Genomic DNA, 25,466 nt, shown 5'->3' with positions numbered 1-25,466 from the left:
TTGCATATTAAAAGGAAAAAGGATCCATAAATCTGGTTGCCTGGATGGAGCCTGTGCCTGTGTGAGTACAGGGGTGGAGGAACCAGTCTGCTGATTCCTGCTCACCTAAATGAAAACCAACGTACCAGAACTTTTACAGACAGAGCTGGCTCTTGATGTTGTGAATTCCTGTGTACTTGAGACTGCTGAGAAAATACACAGAGCATGACTACAGAAAAATTATATTCCAGAAGTACTATTGACAGAATGGAAGCTGAGCATTAACATCAGCCAGTCTCACCTGTTTTCTTTTTCTTCTGTATCACTCGTACTGCTCAGTCTTCTGGGGACTATGGTGGCAAGATAACTCTTGTTGTCTCTGTCCTGGTGAAGCAAAAGAGGAACTTCAGCTACACATCTCTTACCCTTTCAGCACATTCAGTGGTAAATAAATTCATATTCAAATTTCTTCAACTAAGAAAGCATTCTCCTACCAGCTGGTTTAAAGCAACTTCTTGCTTCTCTAATGTTGCTTAAAGCAACATACCACAAGATAGACATATCAGTTCTGAAAGGGATTTCCTGATGACCAGTGAATAAAAGCATCTTCTAACTTAGAGAATAACTTGTCAATCACAGAATAAGAGAACTGGTTTGGGTTGGAAGGGATCTTTAGTCCACCACAGCAGAGCTCCATCCCAGGTGGCCCTGAATGCCTTCAGGGATAAGGCATCTACCCATGGGCAGAAAAGTTAGTTACTGAATACGTGGGATGGGATTTACAAATGCAGCTGGTAGACAGAGGAGGAATCCATGTAAAAGATGGAGAAGGAGAATCTCCACTGCAGGTATGTGCTGTTGTCTGGATTGGACATTTTCTGGTAAAGAACAGGCTGTGCCAGACTGGCAGCCCCTGTTCAGTGGCAGCCCAATCCAAACTGAGTAGGAATTAGGCCAAAGGGGCATCAAACTCCACTTCTGGAGAAACAACTGACAGGAGGAAAATATTTTTCAAAAGAAAAAGAAGGTAAGAATGAAAGAGACCCTTGTCTCTTTCAAATACAAACCCCAGCAATAACTCAAAGGGAAAGGGGTTTACACCTGTGGGGCGAAGTGGATACACTGAAATATCCTCGCTGAAAGCCAAACCTTTTCCTTGTTGTCCAAAAGTGCAGAAATCCGAGGGCTGGACGAGGAGCGATAGATGGAAGAAGTTTTATCCTTCTGTGCCTCACGAGTGGCAGAGACTTCACTCAGCATGTTGTGGCTGCCAGTCTTCCTCAGGCCCAGCCGCCACGATGAAGGCGACTCATCCTTCTGCTCGTCTGACTTGCTGAGCCAACTGAACTGTGGAGGAGAAAATGAACATTTGGAAAAAGGAAGAGCACTACAAGGCACCCTCTAAGTTCAGAAAATGTTTCAAACAGCTCCAGTTTTTGCTGGGCTAGAATTGTAAGGTAGAATGACTTACTTCCTGCTTCACTTTAATTACAGGACAGAGCTCAAGGTGAACTCACAGGGATGCAAACTGCTGTAGTGCCTCATCCCCAAGGACAGAGGATGAAAGGAATCTTCTGTCACTGCGCAGGTCTTTGCCTACACAATGCCCTCCTCCAGCTTTGAGGAAAGAATATAAGGAACAATGAAGCTTTCATTATCACCCATTTAGGAAAGGGGAATTATTCAGTGAAGGCAGAATACCAAAAACAAATACTCAGGTTATATGGAACTAGCTGGAAATAAACCCCTCACACCGGTGGAGTCCAGAAGAAGCCATTGAGATCACCAGGGAGCTGTAGCCAGCAACACTGTAAAGGAAGAAACTGAGGAAACCTGGATTGTTCAGCATGGAAAAGAGAAGGCAAAGACAGGATTTAGTTGCTCTGCTACCTGGGTTTACAGAGGACATGGAACCAGACTTCTCTACAGTCTACAGTGAAAGGAGGAGAACAGACAAGTTTCCACTTGGGAAATCCCAGCTGACATGGAGACGTAACTCCTGGCAGGATCAGAGCTGCACTGGGACAGAGAGTAAGGGAGTAGAGCATTTCCATCCTCAGAGACCTTTTAATACTCAGCTGAGCTCAGGTAGGACAAAGCAACATGACATGAGCTTAATCCTGCTTTGAGCAGGACTCTGGACTTCAGCCTTGCTAAGGTCCCTTCCACGGGCAGGTAACTGTGCACAGCACAGAATGGGCCTGTGTGCTTTTTGTTACATGAGGCACTTCTGACCTGCATGTATGAGTCCTTAAAAGTACAACTGCTTCAATGTACAACTGCTTCAATGTACAACTGCTTAAATGTACAATTGCTTAAATGTACAACTGCTTCAATGCATGACTTTAGTTAGTGAACAAGTCTTTCAAAAGGCTGCACACTGCCATTCAAGAATGGAGCCTGAGCATCACAAGAGATACTTGTACAGGGCTAAGCACCAAGTTGTACAGGAAATAAAGCAAACAAATTATTAGGAATTTTGGGAAAAGTACAGAATACAAAACACACAACCACTGTGGCTGTGTTACTGCAGGGTACAATCACACCTTTGGTACCACACAGAGCTCAGGTCCAGGGGTCAGCCGCAGCTGACAAGAAGGTAAGAGTTCAGGGAAAGGCAGCAAGAATGAGTAGAGCAAGAGAGGTTTTGCATGAGGAGATATTCAGTATATCAGTAGTCTCCAGGCTGAGATGTGACCAAGGTACATGAAACCTTCAGTGGAACACAGAAGGGTGAGTAAGGAACAATTACTCCTTGGTCCTTCCCATAAAGGAACGAGGGACAGCAAACAAACCCAGTGTGTGGTTGGTTAATGGGACAGGGAGCTTTGTAGAGTTTTTAACTAAGCTGAAGGACTCTTTTTACCACTGGACATTAGAGAATCCCAGTCAAAATGTGACTGCATAAAGTAAAAGTCCAACAGGGGCTACTGAAGACAAAAAATACACCAGGTTCAGTGAGTCCCTGAAATGCCTATTGCAGGACTGTGGGAGGGAATTCCTGCAAGATTGTGGTCTCTGGTAGCTTCTGATGGTCACTGTTGGGCAGGACACTGGGCAGACAAGGCTTTTGATCACAGCTGATCTAAGCATTATTATATTCTGTCTGACACAAACTATCTGACACTATTCAGAATAAATGGAGCTACTGGAGAGCTCTGCCCTCAGACTCACTGTCTGAAGACTGCCAAACTGAAATTATCCCTCCAATATCTGACCAATGTTTTCAGCTCGTGTCATTTCAATGCAGATGCAAAGAGTTAATCTGGACTCCACCATTTCCAGCACTGCCAGTCTACTGAGCTACACAGCTCTAACATTTTCATGTAGTTTTCATGCTTTCCTCAGAGAATGCTCAAAACCACAGCAAAAGCTGCCATCTCTAAATTCCGAACAACACAGGAACAGCACATACTAGTAACTCCCCTAATAGAGGGCAACACAATCTAAAGCCCAGCCTGTCAAAGAGACCTACAGAAAAATCAAACAGGTGAGAGAAGGTAAAGAAGCTGATCTTAAGTGACTGAGGTCAAATCAATAATTTCTCCACTCACAGGCCAGCTTCTAGACCCTAACACCCTTATTCTGTGTTCAACAGCTCAAAGGAGTGAGAGACCAAACCTCTGCAGCTGGGAAAAGGTTAACTGAAGTACTCACACTTCCCAGCATCCTCCTCCCTCTAACAGTTCCCCTGCTAAGCCAGCCTGAGCTGAACAATGCCCAGAGGAGCTCTGTTTCACTTGATCTTGGTTATGCTCTGTTACATGTGGAAAATAAAAAATTGTGACTAAGCAAGAAACACTTCCCCCTGACAAGCACTGAGTGCTTCAGCCCTGGGCCAGGTTTCTGTGTTGTTTTCTCCACAGTCTGGTGCAAAAAGAACACAGCAGCACACAACAAGAGTCCTGTGCAGAGCAGAGTCTCCTGGTGCCATCTAGCTGAGTGATCTGAGAGCTGGAGAATTCACATAAGATTTCAGTGACCACTTCACCTTTCAAAGCTTTCATAGCCCAGCTGGCCAGTCACATGCAAACTACCCCCTGCTTGCTGGGCAGTAACAAACAACTGGCTTTGGCAAGTCAGAGGCACTTTAAATGATGGTGCTGAACTCACCACTGGCACACAGGCAGAAATCAGCTCTGGTGACAGATCTGCTGAGAAGACATTGGCACCAGCCCCCTCAGAACCCACAGCACACAGAGCATGTGCTCTAGGCTGGCTTTCTTCATCACAACTGGCTTTGGAGGGTCAGAGATTCAAGAGGAACCATATTGTCCCTACACTGCTGTTAACACACATCTTTATCAGAATTTCATACTACCAGGCTTTTCTAAATTCAAGTCTTTAAGTGCTCTGAAGACTGGTTTCAGAGCATCCATCTCCCAGTAACGCCTCCTGCTTCTGAGCACTCCTGGGGTCCCCAGTGATTCACATTCACTTACTCTTCTGGCAGATGCAGTGAAGGAGTTGGGCTCAGGTGCTGGCTCAGTGATGCTGGGCCTGGATTCACGGCTCGAGTGGTTGGCAAAGGGCTCTTCCTTTCTCTCTACAATTTTAAACAAGAAGAGAAACCAAATGTTTCAGTATTGCACTTCTGAGGCCCTTTACACAGAGTGTGGTCTGCACTCCAGTTCAGTGCTGTGTGACCTCCTTGGATCACAGAGATGTCAGAGCCTCCTGCACTGGCAGTGTCAGGGCTTTCTGCAGGGAGCTTCCCACTTCCTAAAGAACAGCATGGACACATTCCAGGCAAAGCTTTTGTACTTTATCCTCACAGACAAGCAAAATCTTTGCAGAAAGCACCACAAAGAGGACGCACAGGTTTTTTGGTTTTCACAATTTTGTTTCCTGTCTCAGAATTTCTTCCCTGGTAAAGTTTGGGATGAAAAGGGGCACAGGCTGTTCCTCCTTCCTGTACACACGTGTGGTACAGCCCACAGCCCTGAGTGCCCAGTGCTGAGTTTCAGTGCACAGCTCTGTGTACTTGCTTGTGCTGCTGGGCAGAACTTCTGGTCTTCTGCAGCAAAATCCATTTTTTACAGGAAGCCAGAACTGCTGCCCAACAAAAACCCTTACCTGGGCTCCAAGCAAGCTAAGTAACCCCTGTCCAAGCTCACAGCTGGCTCCCTGCTTGTTAAATAAGAGCAGCTGTCCAGTATCACGTTCATTTTTTGTATCTATGCACACACTCAACAGAAGAACATTCAGCAGACATTACCAGGGGGAGAGTAAGCAGAAAGTGTGACTCAGGCAATAGGTTCACTTGACAGGAGAGCACAGGCTGGAGACAGACTATTCATCATAAACCCAGGCACATGGAACCTGCCTTAGAAATGATGCACCTACACCCACCAATCAAAGCTTTCCTTACAGCTATGAGTGCTCTCACAGTCATGGCTTGGGAAAAATAAAGCAATTTTAAGCATAAGCACCCCAATAGTCCTAGCAAATAACCCATGTGCAGGGAATAAAAATCTGCTGTTACACATTTGGAGTTGTTTGGGATGGAGCATCTGGAGGATGGCACCTTGGAGTGTCAAGATCAATCTTTCTGTAACAAATATTCTCAGTACTAGAAAAATAAGGATTCAAAGGACACAAAAACCAGAAAAGAGCAAGTAAAGAGAAACATTTTAAAATAACAGGAAGTTATCAGGATTGACAGAGCCTGAACTAAAGAGACAAAGACAGAATCATGGAATGTCCTGAGCAGGAAGGGACCCACAGGGACCATCCAGCCCAACCCCTGCCCTGCACAGACACCCCAACAATCCCACCCTGGGCATCCCTGGCAGCGCTGCCCAAACACTCCTGGAGCTCTGGCAGCCTCGGGGCTGTGCCCATTCCCTGGGGAGCCTGGGCAGTGCCAGCACCCTCTGGGGGAAGAACCTTTCTCATCTCCATCCTGACCCTGCCCTGGCACAGCTCCAGCCTGTCCCTGTGGGTCTGCAGAAGAATGTATTCTCAGCCACTTTTCCCTCTCTGTGAAGCAGAAATTTCAGTTCTGGAGCAGAGCTTTCACCCAGCCCTGGGGAAGGGCCAATGGATCCCTCACTCCTCCCTGCCACACTGGGCATCCAAGTGCCTGGAAATGCCCATTTTGTGCCAGCTGCTCTCTGCTGTGACTGAGGCTGTAACACAGAGCACTGCAGGAAGGGAAGGTGGCAGCAGCTCCCCAGGCTGGCCTGGATGGGCACTGGGAGCCTGCTCTGGAAGTTTACAGCACACAGGACAGCTTTTAAGGTCAAGCCTAATTAGAAGGGCACAGCTAAAGTGGTAATGACAGGTTGGGAAGGACTAACTGTGAGCAATGTGACTGGGACATTCTGGGACATCTTCTGTCACTGCAGAAGAGGGACAAGCAGAGGGACTCTGTGCTGGCAGGGCTGGTTTTGGGCAGGATCCCACATTTTATTCTACCAAAATTCCAGTAATAAACATTATGAATTCTAGACAAGATAAACTGGAGAGTATTAGTTCAATCTCCTCAAAACAAATTTGGTAAGAGTAAAAATTTAGAGTTCTAATTCCTTTTCTGTAAGGGTTTTTGGATAAGGGTTTTTGTTTGATTGCTTTCTAAACAAAACAACATTAAAAGCTTCTTTGGCCTGCTTTAATTCCCAATAATTACATATTGTAATAGTTCCCAGCACAGATAATCACCACAGAATTTTACACTGATCTTTCTTTTGTTTACAAGAGGTCAATGCCAAATTAATTGCCTTCAAAATTAATAAAGTGACATGAATGCTCTTAGTTCCCTTTGTGTGAAGAACAAAAATTTCTTACAGATTATAAGAAACATACTACTCTGAAGCCTTCCAACAATTTCACTGCTTCCCTCATCCAATTTCTTCCTCTCACAGTCTCTGCAAATTCAACAAATTAATTGCAACCTGAGACTCTTCAAAACACACCTCAAAATAAACTTGTGTGTTACACTGCCAGCTTCTACATGTCCTGCTTTATGGTCAGCTACCAAAGGGATTGGAATTTTTAGGTTTAAAAAGACCACTCAGAATTTTCTTTTTCATCTAGACTTCGAACATTTTGGAACAACAGCCATAATCTATGTCTCCAGCACTGCTCAGAATGATAAAGGTATGGGAATATTACAGAAAATGAAGAGGAATAAGGGAATAACATTCATGTGTTCATGCCCCTGCCTCCTGTACAATGCAAGCATGTAAAATGCTGACCAGATAAACACAGAACCACAGAATCTCAGATTGGTTTGAACCAAAAGGAACCTTAAAGCCCCTCTCATTCCACCCACTGCCGTGGCAAGGACATCTTCATCTATCCCAGGCTGCTCCAACCTGGCCTTGGCCCCTTGCTGAGATCCAGGCACAGCCACAGCTTCTCTGGGCAACCTGTGCCAGGGCCTGTCCACCCTCACAGGGAGGAATTTTTTCCTATTATCCTATCCAAACCTACTCCCTGTCAGTTTGAAGCCATTCCCCTTTGTCCTGTCACTCCAGGCCCTTGTAAGCAGCCTCTCTTCATCTTCCTTGCAGGCTCCTTTCAGGTCCTGGGAGGTCACAATGAGGTCACCCCAAACTTCCCTTCTCCAGGCTCAGGAATCCCAATTCTCCCAGCATTTCCTCACAGCAGAGCTGCCCCATTCCCTCTGATCCTGCTGGTGCCTCCTCTGGGCTCTCTCTCAGCAGCTCCAGGTCCTTCCTGTGCTGGGCCCCAGGGCTGGGGCAGCTCTGCAGGTGGGGTCTCACCTGAGCAGGGCACAGGGGCAGAATCTCCCCCTGCCCTGCTGCCCCCCTGGGGGATCAGCCCAGGCATACCATTGTCTGTCTTTGAAATCAGTAATACTGTGACATTTGTTATTTTTAGTACCAAAATGAAAAATCCTACTTCTCTTTGGAGGCTCCTACAATGTGGGCTGATGCTTACCTTCCAGAATCTTGCTTTGAAAAGAGTACCAAGGATGTGACCCTCCACTCACATCTGCAGCAAGTGAGAGCTGTGTCTCCATCCAGCTGAGCAAGTCCACACTCATTTTATCAGAGATTTCAGAAGTTTACAAGGTGAGGTTTCAATTCTGATGGAAATTTCTCAAAGGACCCACTAATCTTCTCAGGAAAGGAGAGTACAGGTAACAAAGCCTGCAGCTGAATCACTACCTGAATGCTTGTTGTCTCCCATTTCTATTAGCTTCAGTGGTTTAACATATACTCCTATAATGTGCTTTGCTCAGTGAATTAATGCAATAAAAAGACCTGTTCTGGCTTTAAACAAAATTTAATGCTGAGTGCTGTAGACCTTTCCTTGCTGAAGGATCTTAGGCTGCTCCTGACTCAGTTAAACCCCACACAGCTCCAGGTCTTAGAGGTGTGCAAACATTTGAGTTGTTTTGGTCAAACTGCCACCACATTTACAAGGACTACAAACAATGAGAGCCAGCTAGACAGGTATAATTTATATTATATAAATTTGTATATAATCAGGGGTTTACCCTGATTATGGAGAAAATATATATGACCTGTGCTGCATGTCTCTTTCTACCCCTGACATGTCCACTAGACTTGCTTGATTTAAAAGCCCCAAGATCATTTCCCTGTGTTCCTGCCATGCCCACCCAGCTGGGGCAGCAGAGCCCAGTCAGGATTTCCCACCCTCTCTCCCAGCCCTAACAACATTAACTGATACAATCCTAACACAATGACAATTTCACTGGCACAGAAGCACAACAAAACTTTAACCTACATTTCTCCTCAGGACCTATTTCTTAGTATATTGGATACAGACCAAGTCAGTTATGTTAAAAGTAGTTTCACCTTTAAACACATCATAGTCCAAGATCCATCTGTGTTTGTAGAATATTAAGTACAAATAAGTCTTGGCTTACTGTACAATTAAGTATCTGTATTTAAACTTTCTGTTCTGCACATATACACTTTTGAAATTAATTAAGGTAGCCACAGAAATTATGGAAAATGAATGGGAGTAAGATGCCAGCAATATACTGTAATGTAAGTGCTACTGTGACTCTGTGTACTTAATCCTTATTTTCCACTATCTTTTGCAATCATTATTCATCACAGCCTAGAAAACAGAAGTTCCTCATCTCTATCAGTCAGAACAGCTTCAGTCCTTCATTTCAGACTGATCCAAACACAACAGGCTATTGCCTTCCTACACCTTCCCCTGCTTCCCTACCATCCTGAAGGATTCTTCTTGAACTGGGCCAACAAGAAAAACACCCCGTTTGAGAACAAGCTATGGACAATGTGTTATTTTCAACACATGTGAGCTGGAAGTAGGAATTAAAACAGGATCTGAAGGATTTTTAAAAAATAATTATGCTGACCTGCGAGTCAGCATTTGAATCAGCTTTTTTAGCACAGTAGCTCCAGGTTTCTCCAAATTCTGTACATATACACTGGAAGTAAAACTTTCAGCATGTCCTTAACAACTAATTATATAATTAGTTAACAATAACAACAACATTAATAATGGTAATAACTGGGCTAGTTATTAAATCCAAGGCTGTACTGTCTTACCTGACTCCTTTTCAGCATCTGATTCTGAAACTTCATCTTCAGCTTCTTCCTCTTCAGAACTAGAACTGCTTGAGTCCTTGTTCTCTTCCTCAGTTTCCACGGACTTCAACGTGTCTTCCTCATAAAGAATCTTCTCTTTGCTGCAAAATAGGAAATTTTTAGGATTAGGCAAGCAAGTTGTACTTCTCAGAAAGACATAGACATTATTTACTACATACAGAACAAGCAAAGGATAAAATACATCTACAGACTGAACACTCCAGCACTTCCATCATGGCCAATTTGCCATGGATTCCACTGCCAGTCTCACATTTTCTAATTCTGCAAGCATTTTTCCATCCACAAAATTGTGATCACTCCTTTTCTAGTGCCACACAATGCAGCAGTTGGGCTGTTGGGCTTTGTGCAACAAAAAGGTTCAGTTCTCAGCCCAAAGATCTGATTGATCCTCAGCCAGAGCAGGAGCTGGAGAAACAAACACCAGCCCAAGCCCTTGTTCCACTACTCACTGGGTACGTTAAGACACAACACATTAATACAAATACAATACTCTCAAATACAATTAAACTGTATTTGAGAGTGCTCAGATTAAAAAAATGCATGAAATAAACAGCAGTGAATTGTTTTTGACCCAGCTGAGGCCAGCTGGCTGTGAGAGATGAAGCTGCTCTCCCATTACTTTCTGGACAGTTTCTCTTCAACTAAGAAGGAGAGACTTACTTGGTGAAGAGTCTGTTTTGAGGCTTGCCATTCATGTCAGCTTCAATCAGCTTATTCCTTGTCTCCTTCTCACTTCGCAGCTGTTCAGAAGTCCAGGAAGATGGGAGAGAGAGAATGAGGACAGACATTAACCAGCCCTGCCAGCAGAACCTAGTGAGCACCCGGCACAAGGTCAGCCCAGCCTTGTTACACCAAAGCACTGCAGATTTGTGTGAGATGCCACTGGGACAGCAGCACATCTGCAGTGGCACCGTGAGCCTTGGGCTGAGCTCCACCAGAGCACAGCACCCAGCATGTCCTTGGAATGCAGCTGCCAGTTAACAAAAACTTCAAAGGCACCTGCAGCTGCCCCTGCCATGACCAGGGATGAACCTTGAGTGCTGCCCAGAGAGTTGTGGGCTCCCCCATCCCTGGAAGGGTCCAAAGCAGGTTGGATGGGGCTTGGAGCAACCTGGGATAGTGGGAGGTGTCCCTGCCCATCCACGGCAGGGGGTGGAATGGGATGAGCTTTAAGGTTGCTTCCAGCCCAAACCATTCTGGGATTCTGCTGGAGGTCTGTCCGTGTGTGGGTGCCCGTGAAACCAGAAAAGATTCAGCTAAAAATTTGCTGCCTTTGTGGCTGTTATTTACTTGCTGTCAGAGGAAAGCATTCCAGTCTGCCCTGTACAGGCAACCAGGGAACTCCGGTGAGGATGGGTCACTTCTTAAATCTCTCAAATGCACAAAGTCATTGCATGGGAATATCTAGGATCACATAGAAATTGAAAGATTTTGTTTAGAGAGCAGCAATATTAATTTTACCATCATGGCCAAAACAGTAACCAAAAATTGTTTTAGTACCTTCCAGAAGCACAGAAAGAGCTGAGGCAGGAGTAGGGATGGCAGTTAGGGACTCAGTTTAAGGCTGACTCTGCTGTGTCATGGCTCACCAGGTTATTTTTTTTTTTCTTTTGACAGCACTTGACACCAGGCAAAGGAAGTAAAAGCACTGTAAATTCTCAGTCATAGAATCCCAGAATTATTTGGGTTGGAAAGGACTTTAAAGCTCATTCAGCCCCAGCCCCTGCCATGGCAGGGACACCTTTCACTATCCCAGGGTGCTCCAAGTGCCATCCAACCTGGCCTTGGACACTGCCAGGGATCCAGGGGCAGCCACTGCTGCTCTGGGCACCCTGTGAAGTGGGAAAAGCTGCATGGATTCCAGGGAAGAGCAAAAATCTGTGCTACAACATTGTCAAACTGACCAAACTGCTGGAGCACAGCAAAGGGAAGTGCAAGAAACAGCCTGCTCCATTCACAGGTGATTCAGTAACTATGCTCTGCCTTAGACTGAGAAACATATCTGGTTTGAAAGCCATTTTGGAAGAGAAATAACGTCATGGAACTGCCTGTTTTATCCTTAACAAATATAAGTTTTCTGGTTTTAAGTGATAGAAGTGCCACATGATAAATTGGCTTTTTCACTAAAAAATCATATCCACTAAAAAAAAGTGTAATAAAATCTGGATTCTTCTGCTCAGCTCTACACTGACTGAATAAATGGAGAAGGCCTTTTTATAGTGCTTCTATATAGAGAACAGGGGGGTTGTAGCCCCTGCAAAGCAGCCCTAAAAATGGATGAGCAGACACCCAAAAATTACTTTTCTTTTTCTTTTCTTTTAAGAAGTGCAGTTATCTGCAAAATCCTGGGTAGTGAGAGAGAGGGGAATCCAAAACACAACCCTGATAGTATTTATCAACACCTCATTTAGGGAGAAGCTGATTAATTTTTAAGAGGTTCCTGTGAATACTAAGGCTGCTATTTGAGGATGGCAGCAGCTGTGTTGTGATCAGAGCTGGAGTTCTAACCACCCACACTGTCAGTTCCTGAAAATCTCTTCCTGGGGTTTATCAGCAGTGCTCCCATTCTGTCTGTTTCTGAACCCAATGTTTTAAGTGATACTTACAGATTTTTAATTCTTTTTGAAAGAAGGTTAGCTTGTGTTTTGGAAGCACCCAAATGAGATAATTGAGTAGACCAGATTAAATAGGAAAAAATTCAATCCAAACCCATCTTACTGGCTTGACAACTGCCCTTACTTTGAACAAGATATGTTTTGCTTTCCTTTTCTATGTCAACTTTTGGCTTATAATCCCTTTCACTGCATTATGAAATGGCAACTTAATATAATTTTGAAACCACCCATTTTTTCAGTCCAGAATTCCCTGAAGTTTATAATTTCCTCTTCCTCAATCCAAAGCCTCCCTACTGTAAGAAAGGCAGACATGGTAACAGATCTCTTTCTCAACATTGACAGTGTATTTCCCTGGATGCAAACACAAAGCTGACTTGGGTAATCACTCATTAGGAACAGAGCACTTTGATGCTAGAGAGCCTGCCAGCCAACAAAGCAACTGCAGGATAATAAGTTACAAAGATGAACACAAATTCCTTACCAGTTCCCATAATTCTGCATGCCATCACACTACTGACCTCATTGCTGCTGTCATCCAGTTATCTAGATTTCTAGCTATTAAAAATATTGCTGTGATTAAAATTGCAAATGAGTAGCTAAAGAAAATAGCTAGGCCTCAGCTTCCTGCATCTGTTGGCACCACGTGTCCTGGAGAACACCTGCGTGTGAAAAGGTAATTGGGGATGTAATTGGAAAAAGATCTCCAGAAACTCACCACAGTCTGCTTCTTCTGCAACATTTCTAAATGCTCCACAAGTCCCTCATCAGCAACGTCAAAGGGCGTCTGGCCCTGGTGCAAAGAGAGAACACAAGAGGATATCTGAGATGGCACAGTGGTAATATTCCAAAAAGTCCCATTTACCAGTGCATATGCTCCACATCCTCCCTCCCCAAGTGGTGAGAGACACTCTGCTTCACTCCAGAGCAAGGAAACCCATGTGACAGTGATCATGGAATCACAGAACCATTTTGGCTGAAAAAGACCTCTAAGATCAGTGAGCAGCTTTTCCCAAGGCAGTGCAGCTCCCTGGTGGCTGCTGCTCAAATCCAACAGCCAGGACTATGCTTGAGTTTCCAAGTTTCTAAAAAGGACAATATTGTATTGAAAGGGAATGTGATCAACCTCTCCTTATGTTGGATCTCAGGAAAGGCTCTTCCCCCAGAGGGTGCTGGCACTGCCCAGGCTCCCCAGGGAATGGGCACAGCCCCGAGGCTGCCAGAGCTCCAGGAGTGTTTGGGCAGCGCTGCCAGGGATGCCCAGGATGGGATTGTTGGGGTGTCTGTGCAGGGCAGGGGTTGGGCTGGATGGTCCCTGTGTGTCCTTTCCAGCTCAGGAGATTCCTGAATCTGTGTTACTTTATAATCATGTATTTGAACGTTCTGAAAGGCTGCCAGCAAGACAAAAATTTTGGGATCTATTTCCACATCCATGGGCATTTATCAACTAAAACAAACCAGAAAAAATACTCTAGTGCACAAACCAAGAAATCGGCTACATTTTCACCAAACTAAAGCTCTAAATGCCATTAATAACCTGAAACCCAATGGCTACAGGTCAAAAAATAAAAGGTAGCCTTGTCCATCTGACCCAACAAGGAGATGATTCTGGGCTGGAAGGAGCAGGTAACACAATAAATACACCTTTGGCTGTTTCAAGTATGGCATGATACAAGACCCCATACACATCCTGAACACTTCATAAGGAAAAGCACCTGATGGCATTTAAACAGAAAAGATTCCCCACATTTTGGGTGCCAAAGAGCTCACCAGGCTGAAAGGGCTCCTCATGAGGCATTTGAGTTCCAGCAGGTTCCAGCACAGCTGGATGCACTTGAACACACAGGGCCCCCTCTTATCACATCCTGCCTGCCTTCATCCCCTGGTGCTCCTCCAGCACATTCAGCCTTCCCTCCTGCCCCAGAGGCACACCTGGTCCAGTGGGAAGCAGCTCACAGACCAGTGTGGACATCCCAGCAGGGATGGAACACCAGGAGCAGCCCTGGACAAGCTCTTGAAAATCCAAGGGCTCTTCAAGGAAAAACCTGCAACTGTTAGAAAGGAAATGGTTTTGCTCCTTTTCTTCCATCCTATTTTTCTTCGCTCGTGTCTCACAAATCTTCAATTTCCTTTTTTATTACCAATACATAGAAGAGGGAGGATTTAAAACTGCCAGTTTCTTATGGGTCCACTTGTTCTCAGTGCCTTACACCTTAATATAAGTATATTATTTTGCACTCCAAGAGTATTTCTTTGCTGCTGTTTGATTTCTCAGGGTTACGTGAACAGAGGATGGCACAGATCAGCTCCTATCCCTTCCTACAAGCTCAGGGTTAAAAGTTCAATCAGGTCACATCTCCCATAATATTTGAAATCTTTTCTGTCTTCTGCCAGTCAAGATTCTTCATTTACTAATGCATTCAAATTATCCAGTGCATAGGCAAGGAGGACTGCTACGACTTTGTCATGTAGATGGATCATGATGTTGGATCTCTTATGAGACCCCACCTGGATCTCTATGTCCAGCTCTGGAGCTCCCATCTCAGGACAGACATGGACCTGCTGGAAAGAATTGAGAGGAGCCCACTAAACTGACCACAGGGCTGGAGCTCCTCTGCTCTGGAGCCAGGCTGGGAGAGCTGGGGGTGCTCACCTGGGGAAAAGAAAGCTCCAGGGAGAGTTCAGAGCCCCCTCCACTGCCTAAAGGGGCTCCAGGAGAGCTGGAGAGGGACTTTGGACAAGGGCCTGGAGGGAGGGGACAAGGGGGAATGGCTTCCCACTGCCAGAGGGCAGGGTTAGATGGATATTGGGAAGGAAATTTTGACTGTGAGGGTGGTGAGGTCCTGGCACAGGGTGCCCACAGAAGCTGCAGCTGCTCAATCCCTGCAGGTGTCCAAGGCCAGGCTGCACAGGGCTTGGAGCAACCTGGGCTAGTGGAAGGTGTCCCTGCCCATGGCAGGGGTGGGATGAGATGAGCTTTAAGGTTCCTCTGAATACAAACCAGTCTGGGGTTCTATGATTCCATGATCAAGCAGAAGACAACAGTCACTATTAATGTGGCTATAGAATACTCTGCATTAGTTGTGTACTGACCAGCTTGTTCCTGATGTCCATGTCACACAGAGCCTCAGCCAGAATGGAACACGCTTCCTTCACTCCCCAGTGAGCAGCAGCATGGAGTGGAGTCCAGCCATCATTGTCCTGGACGTTCAGATTAAACCCAGCCTGGATCAGGAGCCTGAGGAAAGCAGCAGCATTGATCTCTGCCCATCAAGAATGACTTCCTGACAGAGCAGTTTCTCCTGTTAGGCACCAAGTGGGCAGCCTGGCTCCATAACAGTCAGGAGCTTCTGGACTTGTTTATTAACCAAAGCAACCTCCCACCTGATGTGCTCAAAACTGTAAGGGAAAGGGCAATGAACAAAAAGTGACTTCAATGTAAAACCTGCTGGAACATGTCAAACTGATAAGGTTCCCTTTCAGCATGTCCTGAACTGGGAGAACACCTTGACTTCTCATCTGGCATTGGTGACCCAGCCTGAACTCCTGCTCCAGCAGAGGAGAGAGTCTGGACTGGCTCAGTTGCATCCCTGTGCCAGGGAGCCAAGCACAGCAGCTGCCAGGAGAGGGACATGTGGGAACTGCAGCTCGAGCTTGGTTCTCTGAGAGCACAAGGCACAGTGGGGGTGGTCCTCAAGGAGACCAACAGGGAAGCAGCAGTGACAGTGACAGAGGTAAAATCCATATGCAAAATAACCCTCATTTGGATTAAACAACCACAAATGCATTTTTTCAGACTAGCCCTTGGACAGTTCAAGCAAATCTTCACAAGTGAACTTGCCTGGGATCTCCTTCCCTTACCCTCACTGCTGTGCCCCTCCCACCCTCCCTTCTCCATCAGAGGAGAACACTGATGTTTCACAGCACCTGGAGCTTGAATATTTAACACCAAAACAAACACAAAAGGTTTGGGACAGTCTGGAGCTCCAGAGCTATGTGCACAATGGTGTGGCAGTAACCAGGCAAGAGCACTGAGCAGCTCCTGTATCAAAACTATTATCCAAATTGCTTAAATAGTGAATAACATCCCAAGGGAATTCTGCAAGTCTGGTAAAACTGCTCCTGAAAATTTCCATTGTGGGAAATTCCCCCATGCAGAGCCATCATTGCACAGCATGAGGGAAATCCAGCAGGACCCCAACATGGCACCAATAGCTTGGAAACTCCTGCAGCTTTACACCAAAGTGCTACTGCGCTAAATAAAACACAGCCACAGCAGAGCAGCTGTGGTCTTCTCTGTGAAAGAAATTGTAAATTAGGTGCTGAGTTTCTGTTGATTTTCCAGCTGGCAGAAGGGAGAAACAGAGCTGCTGAGAGACTCAAGGTCACAGACAAATTCCATGTCTCATTTAGAGTTAGCTGGCTCCTGGCTGTCAGCCCCCTTGGTTTAAGTCACTAAAGCTCTGGATTTGAACTTCAGCACAGCCATCGCATACACAAGAGTGAAACAATGTCAGCTTGCTGAGATGTGTTTATCATTACCACAATTAATGCCAAGGAGAGACTGTCCAGAACTAAGCCATCCTGCACACACTGAACTTCATCAAGGAGCACTGGATACACAACCCTCCCCTGACAGGTGACAGGACCAACACCTCCAATTCAGAGATATTACATTTCTATTCACATGAGCTGTGTTAGATTCCTGTTCTTGAGCACAGTACAGGCTCATCACTCAATTATAAGTTCTAACAACTGAATACAAATCAGAAACATGAAGTACAGTAAAATGCTTGAGATTGATATGAAACAGCTCTTCGACATGAAGTCATGTCACTTAAAATTATGAAACTTAAGATCAAGCTAGATGAACACTTCCAGAATGAACTTGAACACAGGCAATAGAGTAAGCTTGTGTGCTGGTTACACACAGCCTGGCTTTTGGTAGCAGGCAGGCCACAGGGGTGGCTTCTGTGAGAAGCTGCTGGAAGCTTCCACCATGTCTGGCAGAGCCAATCCCTGATGGCTCTGAAGATGGACATGCTGCTGGACAAAGCTGGGCCAGTTAGAGAGGCTGGAAACACCTCTGTGACAACAGATTTAAGAAGGAAATCAAAACAAAGTGGGCATGCACAGTTTTCTTCTTGTCAGAGAAGATGTGAGGGAAACAACATGGAGACACCAAGAAGAATGAGGGGCAGGAGGTGCTCCAGGCATCAGAGTCAAGATTCCTCTGCAGGCTGTGGTGAAGCAGCTGTGCCCCTGCGGTCCATGGGGATCCATGGGGGATGCAGAGATCCACCCACAGCCCATGGGGATACATGGGGAATGCAGAGATGGGGATCCACGGGGAATGCAGAGATCCACCCGCAGGGAATGGGGATCCACGGGGAATGCAGAGATCCACCCGCAGGGAATGGGGATCCAGGGGAATGCAGAGATCCATGAACAGCCCCTGGGGATCCAGGGGAATGCAGAGATCCACCCACAGCCCCTGGGGATCCATGGGGAATGCAGAGATCCATGGGGAATGCAGAGATCCACCCAGAGCCCAGTTCCCAGAGGAGGTGCCCACACTGCAGGGGTGGATGCCTGGAGCAGGCTGTGATCCAGTGGCAGACCCAGTGGAGAGAGGGGGCTCTGTTTCCAGGCTGGAGCAGCCTGTCCTTGGAGGACTGCACCCCGTGGGAAGAGAGACCCAGGCTGCAGCAGTTTTGGGAGGACTGTGAGCCTGTGGGGGGAATTCACATTGCAGCAGTTTTGGGAGGTCTGCTGCTTGTGAGAGTGAAGCCACACTGGAGAAGTTCACAGAGAACTGTCTCCCGTGGGAGGGACCCCAGGGTCTCACAGGGGAATGATTCCTCTCCCAGAGCAGCAAAGAAAATCTCAGTGATGAACTGACCAAACCCCCACACCCTGTCTCCCTGTGCCATCAGTGGGAAGGAGGGAGGGGCTGGGGCTAAAAGGTGTTTTAGAGGCTTATTTTACTTCTCATTATTCTCCTCTGATTCTGTTAGTAATAAATTCACTTTGCAACTTTAAGCTGAGCCTGTTTTGCCCTTGAGGTGGGTGAGTGGGTGGGTGAGTGACTCCTGTGGGTGCCTGGCACTGGGCAGTGTCAAACTATGACACTTTGGAAAGACTATTTACAAGAGCATGTAGTAACAACACAAAGAGGAACAGATTCACATGGAGAGAGGGCAGGATTAGATTAGATATGAGGTAAAAATTCCTCCCTGTGAGGGTGGGGAGGCCCTGGCACAGGGTGCCCAGAGAAGCTGTGGCTGCCCCTGGATCCCTGGAAGTGTCCAAGGCCAGGTTGGACAGGGCTTGGAGCAACCTGGGACAGATGAAGATGTCCCTGCCCATGGCAGGGGCTGGGACAAAATGAGTTTTGAGGTTCCTCCCAACCCAACCCAGTCTGGGATTCCATGAGCTCTATGTTCATGGGCAGCTCCAGCCACACATAAAAAGCAGAGAAACAAGCTTTATTGGGGAAAGCCTAATTTGACATTACCTGTAACAATATTAATGTTTTTTACCAGGAAATGCTACACTGGGCAGGTTTATGGTCATAATAATCTTGTTAGTGCCAGGACAGCAGAGCTGTGAGGTGCTGGAATGCCTCTGTCACTGCAGGAGCAGTAGCAAGAAGGGGCAGAGAACAGTGAGACAGGGATGGACACTGCATTTTCCCACAAGATTGGTCATGTTTGTGACTGTCATGCAGTATGTGTTGTCACTTTGTATGTCAACATTACACTTTTATCCCCTACTACTGTTTAACTTGCTAGTCCTGAAACTATAACAGTGAAAATCAGACCTTGTGATTAGAAAAATTAGAGACCTCCTAATTTATGCCTCATTCTCCAAAAAGCTTTCATTACTCCAAAAAGGCCTGGAGATAGGAAAGGGAATCCTCCAGTCCCTGTGTATTTCTGGGTGAACCACTGTGGTTGTACACATAAAACCACAGAGCCTTTTGAGAAACAGCAGCCTGAAAATCTCAGTATGGAATACATTTCTCTGAATGTAAAGCAAGATGTCTTCAGCCTTAATTTCATGCAGCAGCCCTGGGAGGAGCTCCTACCTCATGACTTCAGAATATCCCTTGGCTGCAGCAACATGAAGAGCTGTGGCTCCTGTCCGAGGCTGCTTTATATCCTCAATTCTCCCACTGTTCAGCCACTGCCGGGCGTCCTGGAGCATCTGCTGCTCCTCCTCCTTCCTGGACAGCTCCAGGTCTACACCTAAGGGGGTGAAGCACAGAACAAAAACCAACAAGAGATGAAAGCTGTGAAGTACTTGTTACACTTAACCTATGCTCTATTTGCTATAAAATATTAGTAAACTATTTCTGATCTTCCACAAAACAACCAGCAAAAGCCTCTCCGGTGTCATCGACAGAGATTTCAAAAACTGCCTGAGTTAAAAATTTTGAAAGCCGGGCCAGTGGTTGCAACCCAGTCCAATTAACTTAAAGCTCAGGTGTGCATTAAGGGTAGAAGGATTGAGTTCTACATGGGCTGTGTCCCAGATTGAAACAACGAAGCCATGAACAACAGCTTAACTGACTCAATTGACCTGCAGTGAGGGTAACATCTACAGGGAAGGTCTGAGGACCCCCAGATGTCTCCTGCAAGAGCACAGTGATGCCAGCTCTGTGCTCACTCCATATTCAGGACACTGCATGTGACACACACAGGAATCTGCACTGCTCCAGAGGCACTCCTGACAGGCATACTGAGAGAAATGCTGAGTTATTCCACTGAGCAGCATACCCCCAGATTCTGACAAAACACAATTTGAAATAATTTTGGCATTAGAAGGCCAGAAGAAGTCTATGCTGATGGCCTAAGTGACTGCTTAGAGGCAGGTGGAGGCGTAGGGAGGCAGGGGGATGACGTGGAGAGGGAGGTGTGTCTGGCTGACAGACTCATTAAACCAATGAGAGGAAAAACTCCACTTATTTTCCTAAGCCGAGTTTTCACAGCAATGAGATCATAGAAGGACAATGTATCAATCACAAGTATTGATACCAATCCAAACAAGATTAATCAGAGTAGAACTCTCCACTCAGGAAAACATACAAATTAGAAGATGACAAATCTCAAAAACCTGAAGAACAAGTGCTCCTATGGATTAATACTTTCAGTATAAGAATGACATGATTGCCAACTAAATTATGGGGCATTAGGTTTAAAACAGAACCAAGGAAAACATTTAACTCAGAGTGAGACCCTGTGAGACCCACTCTTGCAGGATTTTGCAAAGATCAGAAATCAACTGGCTTCAGACCAAGGACTAGACAAGTTTGTAGCTTGTCTACACAATTCCTGAACATTTTGGAGGGCTACATGAGCTCAGGAAACAGGAAGCCACAGGGCACTCACAAATACACAGAAAGCCAGTTTGGCTCCGGAATTTCTGGAGGCACAGTGGCTGGAGGCTGGGAGGGCAATTGTACACACTTGAGCTGTTGTTACAGTCTGCAGCAGGCATCTGCTCACAGCCCCTGCTGAGGACAGGCTGCAGAGCTGGACAGATGCTTATTTAAAGTTCAACCCCATTTCCTCCAGCAATATGATCCTTTAAACTGTGAGATGGGAATCTTCATCTGGAGACAGATGGTTGTTTCAGGGTATCTTAGCAGGATGCCACTAATGTGGTGAGGCAATGCAAGCAGAATCCCAAAAAGTGTCAGGAAAAGTACCTGAGGTAAGGCAGAACCACTGCCTCAATGTCCTGTAAGGTTTCAACCACATTACTGTCATTTAAGGAACCTGAAGGTGCACAAGTCCACAGAACCTGGTGAGATGCACCCACGGGTCCCAAGGGAGCTGGCAGAGGAAGTATCTAAGTCACTCTGGTATTTGAGAAGTTGTGGCAGTCTGGTGAACTTCTCATGGACTGGAAAATGGAAAACATAACCCCCATTTTTAATCAGGGACAAGAGAAAGACCTGGGGCACTACAGGCCAATTGGCCTCTCCTCTGTGCACAGCAAGATCATGGAGCAGATCCTCCGGGAAACTATGCTGAGGCCCATGGAAAAAAAGGAGGTGACAGCCAGCCTGGCTTCTCTGAGGGCAAGCTGTGCCTGACAAATTTGGTGGCCCAGGAACATTAACACAGGTGACAAAGCACTGAGGGACTGATTCCTTCCTAACTATACCTTAAAAAATAAAGTCACCACCATGTGTCAAAATACATCTGATAGAGGGACTGGATTCAATCCAGCATGTAAGCAACCCCCCCAAACCTGCAGGAATAAAACAATCCAGACCACAGTCTTTGGATTCTGTAGCCCAAACACACACTCCAAGGAGAGTAACTTCAAAGCCAGATGAACCAGCTCAGACATGAATGCAGCTGAGCTTTGCCTATGTCCAAGGATAGAAGCTCCAGGAATTCCTTGGGTTCCTTTTCCAACATTGTTCATGAAATTCATAGACGGGATTTAAACTTCTCAGACACACATGCAGACGTTCAACCACTCCCAAATGAATTCCATGAGTATGAAGAAAATTTTAGACTGATACACCATTTCTTTATTTTAACATCAGTCCAAAACTATTCTTCAGCCAGGGATGTTTGTGCAGGGACAGTCTGGAGAGCAGCCCCTCAGCCAGGCACACCTGCTGAGAAAGGGGATATGGCAGAAGAAACCTAGGGAAAGATCAGGATAAAGAATGTTCCTCCAGGCCTGGAATATTCATTTCCTGGTCCCTGCCTTTGGCAGTCCCATAAATCTCACCTCGGTTTTATCAAGCCTTAGTGAAACAAGACCTTGCATTGATATCAGAGGCCAGAATTAAATCTCACTTTAAAAGTAACTAGATCTGATGAATCAGATTTCAAGACTGTGGTGCCTTGCTTTGAAGAATCCCAAGGACAGAGACCACAAACCTCCTGCATCTGCTCCACTGTCCTGACAGCAAAGCAAAATTTGCCTGCTGCTTCCTGGGCCAGATCTCAGCTCTCTTCACCAACAGACAGCAAGGCAGCAGAATTCTCATACAGAAACTCTTAGGGGTCCCAGCTCTCACTCATTCAAGCCCCTCCTTTACCTTGTTTCTTGACTTGCTCCAGAAGCAGGTCCTTCATGGCCGCCTCCTCCGCGATGTCGGACGGGACCTCCCCCTCGCTGTTCACAGCAGCCACGTTGGCCCCGTGGCTGATCAGGTACCTGCAGCAAGGACAGGTTAATTACCTTTTTTTTTAAGAAAAGGAAATTTTACTAATTTTAAAAAAGCCTCATGAAGTATCATCAATTTTTAAATTTTCCCTCTTATAACTTTATGAAAAGTTAATTGAAGAACAACAGACATCTTCTTTGGCTTGTACATCTTTTAATCAGTAGAATTCTGAGAAGTAAAAGAAGTATCTGTTTAAGCACACAAATATAGGAGGGTGAGGTTGCCTGGTTTTATAATTTATTTTCAATTCATTTAAGAAATAGTTATCTTAATTCAAATTTTGGAAACATTCTGGTAGCTGTAGTGGACTAAATATACAAGCATGGTATGACTGGTGAAGAATAAAGGGTTGGTGTTCAGCCTGGAGAAAAGGAGGCTCAGGGGGGACCTTGTGGCTCTGCACAACTCCTGACAGGAGGGTGCAGCCAGGTAGGGGTTGGTCTCTGCTCCCAGGGAACAGGGACAGGACAAGAGGAAATGACCCCAAGCTGCACCAGGGGAGGTTCACATTGGAGATTAGGGGAAATTTCTTTTCAGAAATAGTAGTCAGGCCCTGGCACAGCTGCCCAGGACAGTTGTGGAATCACTATCCCTGGAAGTGTTCAAAAAAGGAGTGGATGTGGCACTTGAGGTTTAGTGGTGAATGTACTGGTGGTGCCAGATTGACAGCTGAACTTGAAAGTCCCACTGAACCATAGCACTGTTCACACCAGTCTGTCTGTGGAAGGAAATGTACTCACAGAATCCCAGCCTGGTTTGTCAGAAGGGACCTTAAAGCCCATCCAGTCCCACCCCTGCCATGGCGACGCCTTCAAACTTTATGAAAAGTTAATTGAAGAACAACAGACATCTTCTTTGGCTTGTACATCTTTTAATCAGTAGAATTCTGAGAAGTAAAAGAAGTATCTGTTTAAGCACACAAATATAGGAGGGTGAGGTTGCCTGGTTTTATAATTTATTTTCAATTCATTTAAGAAATAGTTATCTTAATTCAAATTTTGGAAACATTCTGGTAGCTGTAGTGGACTAAATATACAAGCATGGTATGACTGGTGAAGAATAAAGGGTTGGTGTTCAGCCTGGAGAAAAGGAGGCTCAGGGGGGACCTTGTGGCTCTGCACAACTCCTGACAGGAGGGTGCAGCCAGGTAGGGGTTGGTCTCTGCTCCCAGGGAACAGGGACAGGACAAGAGGAAATGACCCCAAGCTGCACCAGGGGAGGTTCACATTGGAGATTAGGGGAAATTTCTTTTCAGAAATAGTAGTCAGGCCCTGGCACAGCTGCCCAGGACAGTTGTGGAATCACTATCCCTGGAAGTGTTCAAAAAAGGAGTGGATGTGGCACTTGAGGTTTAGTGGTGAATGTACTGGTGGTGCCAGATTGACAGCTGAACTTGAAAGTCCCACTGAACCATAGCACTGTTCACACCAGTCTGTCTGTGGAAGGAAATGTACTCACAGAATCCCAGCCTGGTTTGTCAGAAGGGACCTTAAAGCCCATCCAGTCCCACCCCTGCCATGGCAGGGACACCTTCACTATCCCAGGCTGCTCCAAGCCCCATCCAACCTGGTCCTGGACACTTCCAGGGATCCAGGGGCAGCCACAGCTGCCTGGGCACCCTGTGCCAGGGCCTGCCCACCCTCACAGGGAGCAGCTCCTTCACTACACACCCCTGTAACTGCTGTCCCATTTTCCTTTTTGCTTGGCACTTTAGCTAAAGTATCTAATGAATCATGAGACAGTCTAATGGCAACAGAAAAAGACAACCAGTTGAAGGCTTCACCTTAATCCTCAGAAGTTCAGAATTCAATACCAAGAGAAAAGCACTTATTTTAGCATTGCTTTCCAAAGCATTGAACAAGGCTTAGAGTATTCATCACCTGTGTACCTGCTCTGAATGGAAAGGCACAGGGAAGTGTTATAAATACCCAGAACAGCCCCAGACTCACTCACTCGGCTATGTTCAGGTAGCCACACGATGCCACTGCGTGAAGAGGGGTCCAGCCCTCGTTGTCTTGCTGGTTCACATTGGCTCCATTTTCCACCAGGAACTTCACCATGTCCAGGTTCTCATCAATACAGGCCTGAGGGAGGATGGGATGGGATGTACAGTGAGCAGAAGGATTGAAGGGAAAAGGAAGAGAGAAAAAAAAATGTGTTGGTGTGCTGGTGTTAAATGTACAACCCACACTGGCAGTTTACTGGCAGCAGGCAATATCTGGGTTGAACTTCCCCTGCTGTGAGCAATCACACCTTAAAGCTCAGGGTAACTTTAATCTGTCAACGAAAACAAATTAATTTCATAATTTTCAAAAATTAACTGTAACCCCGAGTTCCCAGATGGACAACCTCTGAATTTGCTCCAACTTCACTTTTCACCAGAGATCTCCTTCCACTCTCCCACACGGTTCCCTCCTCACAATGGGGACACTGACGTGATGGATCCGTGGTAGTTTTAGGTACAGCATCAAATACCTCTAAGCAAGGCAAGCTGTGCGTTTACCTAGATTACACTGGTCCTCAAAATGTCAGTGAATAAAGGCTGTAACAGTGAACACAATGAGGCCTCACTAGGGGCAGGGATGAGAAGGGAAAGCAGCAGCTCCAGGAGCCAGACTAAAGCAGCTCAGTTACAGAGGTAATCATTGCAAAAGCTGAGTTCTAGAGAACTTAATAACTTCTTTATTCAGCAGTACCTCTTTGTTTTCCTGAGTCTGACACAGGAAACTTTCCCTGCTTCTTCTACAGCCCCATGAGCTGCTGAAGAGAATGACAGCCCTTGATTAGCTGCTGTAGTCATTCCTGAGCCTGCATTTACAGAGAGCTCCCTGCTTTGAAGTTGCCAGAAGAAAACCTAGCTTGATTTTCAAGTCTCAGCAGTTCTGTTGGGTGGAATTCCTCCTTCCTCAAATTCCTGTCTCCAGCACATTCTGTGTTACACTTACAGTTCACTGGAAGCTGCTATTCAAGGATGAGCTGGCAACTTAATAGACACATCCCAATGTGTGTGCCTCTGCTGGGGAGCACAGGGCATGACCAGGAGGCGCAAGGACTGCTTTTCACTACATGTCCATCCAGAGGCAGAAACACAGCTCCTCA

General features: G+C 46.0%; 1 protein-coding gene across 1 annotated transcript in view; it reads right to left on the bottom strand.

Moving 5' to 3' along the window:
* Positions 1 to 24,477, bottom strand: part of LOC102035932 (protein phosphatase 1 regulatory subunit 12B-like) — a 32,162-nt gene extending 7,685 nt beyond the window's left edge. Inside the window, exons 1-10 of the mRNA XM_031061739.1 lie at positions 24,321 to 24,477; positions 22,239 to 22,357; positions 19,260 to 19,419; positions 15,263 to 15,407; positions 12,888 to 12,962; positions 10,218 to 10,297; positions 9,498 to 9,637; positions 4,422 to 4,525; positions 1,129 to 1,326; positions 281 to 363 (exon numbers count right to left, since the gene is read on the bottom strand). Coding sequence (XP_030917599.1) covers positions 281 to 363; positions 1,129 to 1,326; positions 4,422 to 4,525; positions 9,498 to 9,637; positions 10,218 to 10,297; positions 12,888 to 12,962; positions 15,263 to 15,407; positions 19,260 to 19,419; positions 22,239 to 22,357; positions 24,321 to 24,427 — 1,211 coding nt within the window. The 5' untranslated portion in view covers positions 24,428 to 24,477. The remainder of the gene's footprint in view (positions 1 to 280; positions 364 to 1,128; positions 1,327 to 4,421; positions 4,526 to 9,497; positions 9,638 to 10,217; positions 10,298 to 12,887; positions 12,963 to 15,262; positions 15,408 to 19,259; positions 19,420 to 22,238; positions 22,358 to 24,320) is intronic.
* Between the last annotated feature and the right edge of the window lie 989 nt (positions 24,478 to 25,466).

This window comes from Geospiza fortis, unplaced genomic scaffold (genome assembly GCF_000277835.1).
Source record: "Geospiza fortis unplaced genomic scaffold, GeoFor_1.0 scaffold26, whole genome shotgun sequence".
Classification (NCBI taxonomy): domain Eukaryota; kingdom Metazoa; phylum Chordata; class Aves; order Passeriformes; family Thraupidae; genus Geospiza; species Geospiza fortis.
This window is presented reverse-complemented; position numbering and strand designations above follow the sequence as displayed.